Here is a 12,128-nt window from a genome sequence, read left to right on the forward strand (position 1 = left end):
ACCGAGCGCTGATTTCTCTCTCTTTTTAGTGGGACCTAGTAAGCAAGCCATGAATACCATTTCCAAAGCCCTGACTATAGCACTTTGAGGTTGGCGTGGGAATTTTGTTCTTCCTCCAAAGGTGATGTGTAATATATATTGTTTCTTTTGTTTTACTGGTGTACCCCATCTAGGAATCAATTGTAGCAAACGCTGCCTATAAATCTCTGTCACATTTTAGCGCGGGAGAGCATACCATTCTTCATCTGCCCGAAGAGGTAGGCCTTTCTGCTTTCCCAGTGGTATCTCTTGACTGCTGGGGTTCATAACTGTATTTGTATTTCCTCTCTTTGAAGATTTTTAGCTGACGCATACGTAACTCTAGATATGTTGTCTATAAAGAATGAGAACTTACATATATTAATTTGTCTAATCTGTAAAAGACTGGAGAGGTCTTAGACCCCACAGATAATGAACTTAAATCTCTTGGAAGCAGATGGAAGGCACGTATGGTGTTGACGAAGTCTCTGTAGGTAACTGCATGCCGGTGCCCCTGGCTTACCCCGGAGGATCTGTGTCACCGTAGGAACCATTTTGCCCAGTTTGCTACCTCCTGGAGTAGTTCACTTCCAAGCATGGCCTGCATAGACTAAGGTTTAGGCAGCCTGTGCAGCCAGAGATCCTTATTTGTGATACAAAATTGAGATGCATGTGAAAAATCTGCTATTTTAATTCATTTAGTGTGAAATGATACATAGGTTAGTCCCAGGGAACTGGATGAAGAAAGGATCATTCTTCTAAGAGTTAACACATTGTGTGACATTATCTTAGTTTATATGTATATGTATATGCATATACATACATATATATATATATATATATATATATACATACACACACACACACACACACACACACATATATATATATATATTTTTTAATTTCTTTGAAGCTCTATGCTTAACGTGGCGCTTGAACTCACGACCCCAAGACCAAGAATCGCATGCCTAAGCCAGCCAGGTGTCCCTCTTAGTTTTTAGATTGAAAACATACAACCTTTTCTAATATCTACTTAATATGACCAGGTTTAAGTTACTAGGTTATGTTAAGGACCTAAGTGTATGGATCTCACATTTAATGTTACTGCTAATTTAAATGCGTATGAACGTTTTTTGAATGCCTCTAGAGTGTAAAGCAGACATTGTGTTAGAAGAAGTTACATCTGATGTTACCCAGAATCAGTCCTTAGGTCAAATGGCTCAAGAAGTTTTGATACAAATGTCTTAGGATCCTAAGGCATTAAAATGGGTTGACTTTTTCCTTGGGACTGAGTTTTTATAGAGGTTAGTTGCCAGTAGGAACAAGGCAAACTTGTGTTTATTGAATTGAATTGGAGGGATTGTTGAAAGCCTCTTGTAAAATCAAATCCTAACTAAGGCAGGATTTCTCACGTTGACGATGCAAAGACAGATGGGCCAGTTTGTCGTGTGGCTATCCCAAATGGGAAGACTTAAGAAAAAGTGTTCTGTAACTCATGAAATTAAAAAAGATGAACTTCAGATTGCACTGGAGGTCTCTTGTTGGGATGAGCACTGGGTGTTGTATGTAAGTGATGAATCCCCAAAGCCAAGGGCACACTGTATTATATACACTGTATGTTAGCTAAGTTGATGGTAAGTTATATTTAAAATAAATAAACACGTAAACGCATAAAGAAAGAAAACAAAAAAGTTTAAAAAAGGAAAAGGTAAAGGTAAAAAAGCTACATGTAAATTTTGTATGCAACTGCCTACCAGTAAATTGGGTACAACATCTGGAAAGATACTTTTTATTATTATTATTATTATTATTATTATTATTATTATTTTAATAAGCAATTGCTAATTTAGATTACAGCATCATAATTACCTTTACTTTTAGCTATTATTCATGAAATTTGGAGTAGTAGCTTTGGAATAGTAGCTTTGATTAAATAACTCCCACATATTCCTAGCTGTTTAGTCTCTACCTCTTTAGGTATTGATATGTTTATATCTTTTCCTACTTTAGCATTATGTTCAGTTTCTGGTATTAGAGTTTAGATTCAGTTAAGGGCTATGCTTAGTCAAATATTAGATACTTTCTTATTTATTTAGAGAGTGCGCACATGTGCCCACGGCAGGTAGGGGCTGAGGCGAGGGTGGGGTGGGGTGGGGGGAGAGAGGGAGAGTCCCAAGCAGGCTTCACGCTCAGTGCAGAGCCCAACACAGGGCTCAGTCTCATGACCGTGTGATCATGACCTGAGACATTATCAAGAGTCTGATGCTTAACTGACTGAGACACTCAGGCATCTCTATTAGATACTTTCTTAATCTAACTGTTCAATGTCCTCTGCTAGCTGAGGACACATAAATAGCTCTTTTTACCTTCCAATGTAAAGGGTAGTGGTATACTTAGAGTTGGGGTTTCTATATATGCTTGGGTTTTCACCATTAGAGTGTGAAGAACTATAAAGGAAATGTCTAACATTTATACTTTTTCTGCCGTGCTTCTCAACTTTTTTTCTACCCTAACCCCCTTCTGGGATACGACCTACTCCGTGAAGTAACAGTGTTCACTGCAGTGGATATTCTCAACTAGGCTTAAGAGGAGGGGACATAAGTGATTTGAAAGAGTCTGTCTTTGACCCCCAGTTTCTGATATAGACGACCTGCCTCCTCATGGAGAATTATTGCTTCTAAGACTGCACAATGCATTCTTCTTCCTTTCACTGATTACTGATTTTCAATTTGGCTGTTTGAATACCTAAGAACTAAAAGTCCAGAAAGTGGTCAATGTGTTTATATCCCAAACAAACCCCGAAAGGCTAAGGATACAACTGAGTCACGTCCCTACCTCTGTTTTATAGATGATAGCAGTGATGTGAAACTGAGGCTCTTCTATAAAAACGTATTTTCAATGGTTTGAAGAGTCCCTTCCAGGTAGGGACTTCTGTTTCTTCCTTGTTGACAGAGATTAGTCACTCTGCACGACGGGCAATTTGACTTACTCAGAAAACTGAAGGTTACCTCTGTACCTTTCCAGTGAAAGTACATCCACATTCTCTCTGTGAAAACTTGTGAAAGAATCTTTTAAATGAGAGTGCTGTAAATTTCAAGTAAAAATCAACAACAAAAAGATACACTGTATCCTTAGCAACAGGACTACTTTCTTATATAATGTAGCTACTCTTGTAAGTACTGTATTGCCTTTCTCTAAATTTACTAAAGAAAGATTTCTTGTTCATTGATACATCCATTTAAACCCTGAAACTTGTTGAAAGCTCACAGATGGATAGAACAAAAGGTGTTGGGAGAGTGGCAGACATCAGTTTGGGTTGAATGAAACAGTCCACCTAAGGTAGGATTGGAACATGTCTATGAGCCCTGGAGTTTAACGAGATACCATGTGAGTTAGGGGTTTGAATATCAAATCCATGAACTCCTCTTCTTGTCATTAGGTTGTTATTAGGAAGTTCTGTGGGATTATTGATAGACACTTCATACTTGTATCAGTTTAGCAATTATTTATTGGACATACACTAAGCCCGAGGCCATATTCTAAGCTGGGAATGTTGAGCGAATCCATATGTTTCGTTGGTTTGTAAAAATATCATCGTTGATCACTTGAAACATGTAAATCTGAAGTTGGTCAAAAAGTTTCAGGGGCTTCTTTGAGGCCTTGTTGATTCCAACGTTAAGAAATGGACAGAAATGATTTTTGTTTTTTAGTTTGTATTTCTTTCTTCTGTTGAACTATTTATTCTTCTCTTTGGCCTTCTTTAGTGTCCCCCCAACCCAATAAAACAAAGCAAACAAAAATAAACAAAAATATAGAGAATTGTTATTCTGGTAAAACAATCAGTAATGGACATTTAGGCAGAAGACTGACTCTCATCTTTGACTTGGGTCCATTAAAAACTATTTAGCTGTTCAAAAATTAAGTTTGTTTGTTTTTTTTTTTAATTAAAGAATCTTAAGATAGATTGTGTTCTTGATTTCTGGAGTTAATTTTCGAAGTGAGTAATGGAAGAGAACTCATTATGCATCCTGCGTTGGTATTAATGTGGTGTAACCTCTTTGGCTTTGATTTAAGTGAATGTCACTGCATTCATCAGAAGCTGTTTCTCTTTTTAAATAAATGTATGCAGATACTTGACATGTTCTAAATAAAATCCTGTGTTTATGCACAAACTCTTAGATTTTCATGGGTTATACACAGGAAAGGTGGTTAAAAGGTTATCTGGCTCAGAACCCATAGTGAGGCATTTTGTAGTATAAACTTTCCAATATTCAATTTGAAGCAGATTCTAAAAGTAATTTGTCATTTAATATTTGGCTCTCCATTTAAGTTTCTTCAACAAAGCTTAGCGATAATTGGAAGGGTGTAGTTGTGTGTATGTGTGTGTGTTTTAAATATATATGTGGTTTTCCTGGGTGTTTTTAGTAGCTACTGTCATATAATTACCAAAATGTGATAATTTTACAGGTATTCTTTTAGATGACTTCTCTTGACTTTTCTTAGTTGTACGCCCATTCATCGCAATTCAGTAGTTACGCACAAAGCAAGAGAAAAGCCTGGGTCTTGCACAGGGAAGCTGGGACAAATACTTCTTTAAGAGGTGAGCGGAGGAGGATGGAAATGAGATGGAACCAAAGGTCCAACAATAAGTGCTAATTTGTTCAGAATTAACTCACCTTTGAAGAAACAAATCATACCGTTGTAAGTAGGCAGAATATATCAGCTATTCTTAAATTACAGTATGTCTGTAGTTTCTTTGTTAAGAAACTACATAAGACATATGCTCTTTGCCACATGGCAGATAAATTAATAGAGGCATCCAGTTATGTGGATGTAAAATTAGACAACATAAGATAGATTGTTATTTTTTTAATCTCCAACCTAGTAGGTCTGTCTTTCTTTAGCGTGTCTAAGAGATATTGATGGTCTGGGTCCTGTGACTCACTGTAAGTAATTTAGGTGGACTGATCAGAAAGACTGGATAGGCTAAAATGTGTGCAGAAATAATCATGTCCCTTTTACATTAAGTAATTCTGGAATTGGAAGCATTTGGTTGTTTGCCATAGTTCATACACCAGTCCAAATCCCTCTGAAGGTGGTGACAGCTTCCTGCTTCTGCGTCCTCTTACTCTATCCTACCTCCCGTCCCCTTCCCCTTTCTTCTCCACGTCCTTCTTCTAGCTTGCCTGCCTTCCTCCTCGCCTTCTTCCTCTTTCTCAACAGCTTTATTGAGCTATAATTCGCATCCCATATAATTCACCCATTTAAAGTGAACAATTCAGTGGGTTTGCTATATTTAAAGAACTGTGCAAGGAATCACAGAGCAACCACAATCTAATTTTAGAACATTTTATTAGTAGTCAATCCCCATCACTCCTTTCCACTCCTGCAGCCCTGAGCACCCATTAATCTACTTTCTGTCTCTAAATTTGCCTAGCCTGAACCTTTTCTATAATGAAATTACGCAGTAAGTATGTGGTCTTTTGTGACTGGCTTCCCTCACTTAGCATATTTTCAAGGTTCCTTCCTCTCCAGCACGTATCTGTACTTCATACCCTTTTACAACTGAAGAATATTCCATTGTGTAGATACGCCACACGTTGTTTATGCATTTACCAGTTCACGGACCTTTGAGCTGCTTCCATTTTTTGGCCGTTTCGAACAACGCGTTCACATTCGTGTGCAAGTTTTTGTGTGATCGTACGTTTTCATTTCTCTCCTTGTATACTGAGGAGTCGAATTGCCGGGCCATGGGGTAGCTCTTCTTTAACTTTCTGAGAACCTGTCAACTGTTTGTCAACGGGGCTGCCTGCACCATTTTACATGCCCACCAGCAGAGCAGGAGCGTTCTGATTTCTCTCTCTCCTCACCATCCCTCTGCATTTTCATATTAATTGAAGTGGTCACCTCTGTGTTCCACCTCCCCAAACCTCCCGCCACCTGTGGATATGGTATGTGTCCGAGCTTTCCAGTGCTTTGATAACTGGGGTGGTAGCTGGTGTTACCCTTGCAGTCTCTAGCTATAAGCATTACTGTCTGTTTCCCCCAGGGTGCCGTTCAAGTATCATTTTCAGTGTGTACTACGATGTGTAAAAGGGACAGGCAAGGCAGACAGACCCAGAACCAACTCCTTTTCTGGATCTTTGTAGACGACTAGGACTGGTTAGAATCTCCAAGAGAACTCCTGATGATACTAAACCTGGCAAGCTCAAAGTATGTAGACAGACCAGAGACACTTGGAAAACCCCGCTTGTGAGAGCCAAAAGGGTTGCAAATGCGCCAGGGTTTTCTCCAGTTTGCACTGAAATCAACAAACGCCATTGTGCCCTATGTGGAGCGTACATTATTGTTATCTCTGTAATTATGGCTGGCTTGGTCCTCTGAGAATTGGGTACTCCGTAGTGAATCAGAATTAAATCTCGTCTTGGAAAGTGCTCGTCTAGGCAGGTTGCTTTTATTCCTTCACTAGTGAAGAGAACACTAGTTATGGTTGAAAGGCTTCATTGGAGTGGAGGTTATTATACTTAAGAGAAGCATTTCCTTTCTGTTTTCTTTCATCCCCCTGCAAGAATCCTGACTCAGTGCAGTTCCTAAATGGAACAGTGCTTTGGGGACCTATGAAGAAGGCAGTCTGCAGGAATTGTTAATTATTTCTAAAAATAACTCCGGGAGACAGGCTAATGGTAATGACTGGGTTCTGGCACTTTATGGTTATAGCAACCACTTTTATATATTTTGATTTCCTCCCCTAATGCTTAATTATCTCCATGTGGGCATTATGATGGTGTGTCATTGAAAGTATTAAAAATTTAATTAATTGCTTGACAGTTGTATCTTATAGAAGCTACAATAACGGTAATCTTTTTCCATTTTTAAATTTTTGGTTCAAAGAAACCTAACTAATCACAGAGCAACCACAAAAATCTTCAAATTGCAAATTAGACACAATAAAGTATAGCTACCAATTACAGACTTTAGTGTTTTTATATTCTATAGCAACAAACTGCCGAGTCTAAGAAAAAGTCAACTAAAGCATTCTATCCTTTTCCGATCTCTACTATATATTCTACTGGAAGATTTTAAGCTTTGCCACAGAGATATGGCCAGAATCACAAATTTAAAAAAAAAAAAAAAAAAAGTATTCCGACAAGGCAAATATTTAACTACAAACCATAGAAGTTCAATATATTGAATGTGTCAGTTGTTTGCATTTTACTGTCAGAGGGTGTAAAATTTTATTAGTGCTCTATAATAATCATTGCTTATGCCTGCTTATGGTAATTTTCTTAGTATATTACCACTAGTTCTTTACATGGGTCTGGGATTCTATCTCATAAGATAGAATTTACCATTTAGTTAATCTGAAAATGAACAGGTATTTTAAAATTAATTTTTAATGGTCTTTTGACATTACAGAGCGACGAGTCTAACTCAGTCTTTAAGTCTTTGCATAAAAAGGAAAAAGAAAAGATTTTATGTGACGTTCTACTATTGCCTTCTCTGTCGTTTCAGATAAGACCAGAAATCCCTATTCCTGATGAGCTAGAAGAAGATGAAGATGATGAGGGTGATGAAAAGGATCTGGATCTTTCCATTCCTGGCTCTTGCTATCTCAAACTATTGTCGCTTACTGCTCCTTCGGTTTTACCAGGTGACTCCTATTCAGTGGCGGGGAAGCCAGCATTTGTCAGTGTTTTTTACCTGTCCGATGGTGTTCTTTTCTGATGTGTACATATTTATAGTTTACTTTAATTGTAGCTTCCTTTCTATCTGAAAGGCAAAAGGTGTCTCTTTTATAGGGACGGCTTGAGGTGGTGATGGTGTTCCGAACACACGGAAAAACGTTAGGGTCGAATAAAATTGCCCTGGAAAACCAGTTGAAACCACCATTTTCAGTGAGAAATTAAAATCCATTTCAAAAGCCATATTCTACGAGACAAATTTGCAGTGGGACTTTAAGTCACTGGCTCAAATAACGGTTCTTTATTCCATAAGCTAAATGAAAAGATCGTTAGAATCTACAGAGATTTCCTGGGTACTTTCGTTACGAATTTATTCTTTCTTTAGAATTATTCCGAAGATGATATCAATATTCGAAAGCTGTAAATTAATGGATTAAATTGTATGATCATTCAGTTTTGATAAAAAGCTTCTAGGACCGTGACATTTAAAAAAATTATTCTAATTATATCTAATTATTCTAATTCAGTATTAGCCAACATTTTTCCGAGCAGGCACCGATTACCTTGTTCTGTCCCAATTCTACCTTGAATGTACATGGATGTGAAAAGGTCAGCTTCTGAAAATTAAGATCAGCCCACACAAGAAATGTCATCTTGTCAATCATAATCGCCATATCCTATAATAGGGGATTTTTTCTCCCCCTTGGCTTTACCCCCATGGAGATTAGCTGAGGAATTCAGGCACATGCATACTATTTATTTCTAGACAATTCTGTCCCAAATCCCTGCCTCCTTTCATGAGAGAAAACTGAAATGGAACAACTTAGACAAAGAATTCACATTTCCTTTTCTCTCGATGTCCAGAAAAGAGCCTTAAGGACTTGTTCCTGTTCCCCGTTTCTGTTCTTCCCCGTTTCCCAGCTCACGGCCCTGGAGAGTCTAGGATCCCTTTGCGGTTTAAATAGTGAGTCCCGGGAAGGAAAAAAGCCTTCAGTTATCCAAAGTTCCTCCTGCGTCCCCAAATTGCCGTAGAGGTAGAAGTTCTAGTCCTTTTGGGCTTTTTAAATGATGTTATCCAGTCCCCCCCAAGGTGTGTGGCGGAGAAAGGAGATGGTGTGGCCAAGGTGTGCTGTTGCTTCTGTCCTCTCAGGATGTGGTGGCCATTAACTGGCTCTTCTACATTGTTCGTACTTGATCGTTACAAGTGCCTTTCCCTGAGAAAGAAGGGGAGGATTTGAGTTCAGCAAGTATGTCTGTTGGAGAGAAAATTCAGTAGCGTCACGTGGGGGTGCTCTGGAAACTGCCGGGGTCTGGCAAACCGTGTCGCCGTGGGGCCAAGTTCTTTATTTTCCTGGGCCTCCCTCTCCCTGCAGTTACTGGAGAATTCAAAAAAGAAACAGGAGAAAGCACCAGCCTTAGGAACATACGCCCTAAAAGGCACAGGGTGGGTAATACACATGAGGTCTCTAGTTACAGCAGCCAGAAAACCAAATTGCACTGAGCATGAGTGAACCCTGGTCCTTTTCTTCCCTGATGTCTTTTCAAGTAAACACAAAAGCAGCTGCAGAGGAATCCAGTAATTTGCCGCCTTTTAAATAGGGATGTTACTGGTATTTTATTTTGTTTTTTTATTTTGAAATAAACTTAAATGACTTAAAAGAAGTTGCAGGTACACTGTAACGTACCCAGCGGGATAACCTCTCACATACTTTGGTTCATTATTAAAACCAGGAAATTCACATTGGTACAAAGCAATTATTTAAACCATAGACCTGTTAGGGGCTCCTGGGGGGCTCAGTCGGTTCAGCGTCCAACTCTTGATTTCGGCTCAGGTCATGATCCCAGGACTATGGGATCGAGCCCCGTGTCGGGCTCTGCACTGAGCCTGCAGCCTGCTGAAGATTCTCCCTCTCTCTCTCTCTCTCTTTTTCTCCCTCTCTCCCCCTCTCCCTCCCTCCCTCCCTCCCTCCCTCTTTCCCCTTCCCCTGCTCACGCTCTCTCTCTTTAAAAAATAAAACAGGGGCGCCTGGGTGGCGCAGTCGGTTAAGCGTCCGACTTCAGCCAGGTCACGATCTCGCGGTCCGTGAGTTCGAGCCCCGCGTCAGGCTCTGGGCTGATGGCTCGGAGCCTGGAGCCTGTTTCCGATTCTGTGTCTCCCTCTCTCTCTGCCCCTCCCCCGTTCATGCTCTGTCTCTCTCTGTCCCAAAAATAAATAAAAAAAAACGTTGAAAAAAACAAAAAATAAAAAAAAAAAAAATAAAACAAAAAAACACTATAGACTTAGGATTTCACTAGTTCCCCCCCATATAGTATATAGACTTTTCAGTTAAAGAAATTTTTTTACACACAGCATAATGACTTTGATCTTTATGCAAATACTTGCCTATGTCGATTTCTTTTAATTGCTGAGTAGTACTCCATTGTAGGATGTTCCACAGTTTGTCCCCTCACCTATTAAAGGACACTGGGGGGTGTTCTAAAAATTTATATTTAACACCCTGTGTTCTACAGAATTTTCAGCTCTTTTAAATTCTCACCTGATCATCTGGAGGGACAGGGCAAGGCTCCGAAGCAGTAGAAAAGAAATCGTAGTTCCTAGCTTCCTGGCCAGGGAAGATATACACTGGTCATACTCATGGTGTCCTACCCTCATTTAAACTCATTTTGGGGGCTTGAGTTAATTTGAGAGTCCTTAGTTCTCTGAAGACCTTGACAAGGAGACAGAGTTCGGTTCCCGAGTTAGTCTACACGAAGATGTGTACTTACCTCCTGACACGGATGAGCTTTTGCCAAAATAGATTCCCTTCTGAGAAAGCGTGAAATTACCTTCTCCCGCCATAGCTCCTCTGTCCTCACAAACATGATCTTTAGCTACATTCTGAGTCGTCTGTACTCACCCCCAGGGTGAAGCAGTCCCACCTGTGCACGCCTATGCAGGAATTGGGGTACGTGGCCTGTGACTGGACGTCGTGCGTCTCTTTCATGTAGATGATGTATTAGCCAGGGGCTTGGCAGAAGAGGCCCATTCAGTTGGAGTCCTTGAGGGTTTCATACAGGCACCATTTACAGCTGTGTGGTCAGGTTTGAAGGAAATTCACAAGCAATGGTGCGTTATCCCCGAATGGTTAATGTCCCCCAGCCTGAAGAGGTAAGGAAGGGGATGTAGCAGTCTGGAGAATCGGGGAGAGCGTCTGTGTCGTGGATAGCACTGCCTCAGGGGAGCCAGGGGCTGCAGAAGAGGGATGCAGGCCACTTGTAACAGTCCTGCAGGAGGGTGTCTGGGGACACATGCCCTGACCTCACTCTGCTTCCAACCTGTGATCTTTGGCGAGTGTCTCCCGTTGGAAAAAGCCAACTAAAAGCCGGAGGACAAGGGAGCCCTGCGGATGTAGTCGATAAAGGTTGTCTCCCAACGTACAGAGCAAGGTTGAGAGGGCAGAGGGCCGGTCTGGAGGGGTAAGTGGAAAACATCCCACACAGGCGTTCTCTGGGCTTTCAGTGGAGAAGCGTGGTCACCTCTAGGAAGGTTCTATGTAGGAGTAACGGAACTGGGCGCATAATAGATGCTCCAGTGAGCACCTTCAATTTAATCACAGTCATTTAAAGAGGACTTTGAGACCTATTAAGAATGAAATTCCTGTTTAGTTAGGTGGACCCTTCTTTTTTATTCTTACGAGAGGCACAGGCAGTGGTTTTCCATTTTGTTTTCCATGCCTACCATTTGTTTAGCTTAGATGTGTTCGTTGTTTTTGTTTCTGCATTGGGCAACCTCTAGTGGCCCCTAGGGAAATAACACTTGAGTACAAACCTGTTTTGTAGGCAAGCAGCGGTGAAAATGGAGAGAAATGGATGATGGAGCCAGGGTATATTTCTGCAGGTAGATCTGCAAGGGCTTGCTCATGGATTTACGTATACGAAGTGTGAGAAAGAGAGGAATTGGGAATGATGAAGGTTTTAAGCTTGAGTAACTGGGTGCCATGTTATAATTTGGGAAGACTAGGCAAAGGATGGGAATCAAGAGTTCCCTTTCACTGTGTGAAGTTTGGTCTGAAATACAGCTGTGTGTGTGGGTGTGCAAGCATGCATGAAAATAACTATATATGAGTTAAGAGTGAATGATGCTCTCCTAACATACTGTGTTTACTTTTGATCTTTCACCTCTTTCAGCTTTGGAGGAATTTTTTACGTCTCTTGTGAAGCAAGAAATGGTGAATATGCCCCGTGGAGTATATCACTCTGCATTAAAAGGAGGTGTTCGCTCAGACCAAGGAAAGACCGTAGCAGGAATCCCCAATTTTATTTTGAAAATGTATGAAACAAACAAGCAACCGGGTTTGAAACCTGGCCTTGCAGGTGAGTGCACTACATAATATCAAGGTAGCGGGTTTGGTTTTAATTAGGAAGCGTTCTTAATTGTATTTTAATCAA

The 12,128-nt window shown here is 40.3% G+C and overlaps 1 protein-coding gene across 4 annotated transcripts in view; it reads left to right on the forward strand.

Moving 5' to 3' along the window:
• The window catches only part of FOCAD (focadhesin), a 322,952-nt gene that overhangs the window by 200,832 nt on the left and 109,992 nt on the right, over positions 1-12,128 (forward strand). For all 4 annotated transcript variants that reach the window (XM_042914239.1, XM_042914240.1, XM_042914241.1 and 1 more), the window contains 3 exons: positions 174-257; positions 7,531-7,669; positions 11,868-12,053. In XM_042914239.1, the coding sequence (XP_042770173.1) occupies positions 174-257; positions 7,531-7,669; positions 11,868-12,053 (409 nt within the window). The remainder of the gene's footprint in view (positions 1-173; positions 258-7,530; positions 7,670-11,867; positions 12,054-12,128) is intronic.

Source organism: Panthera leo, chromosome D4, assembly GCF_018350215.1.
Source record: "Panthera leo isolate Ple1 chromosome D4, P.leo_Ple1_pat1.1, whole genome shotgun sequence".
NCBI lineage: Eukaryota > Metazoa > Chordata > Mammalia > Carnivora > Felidae > Panthera > Panthera leo.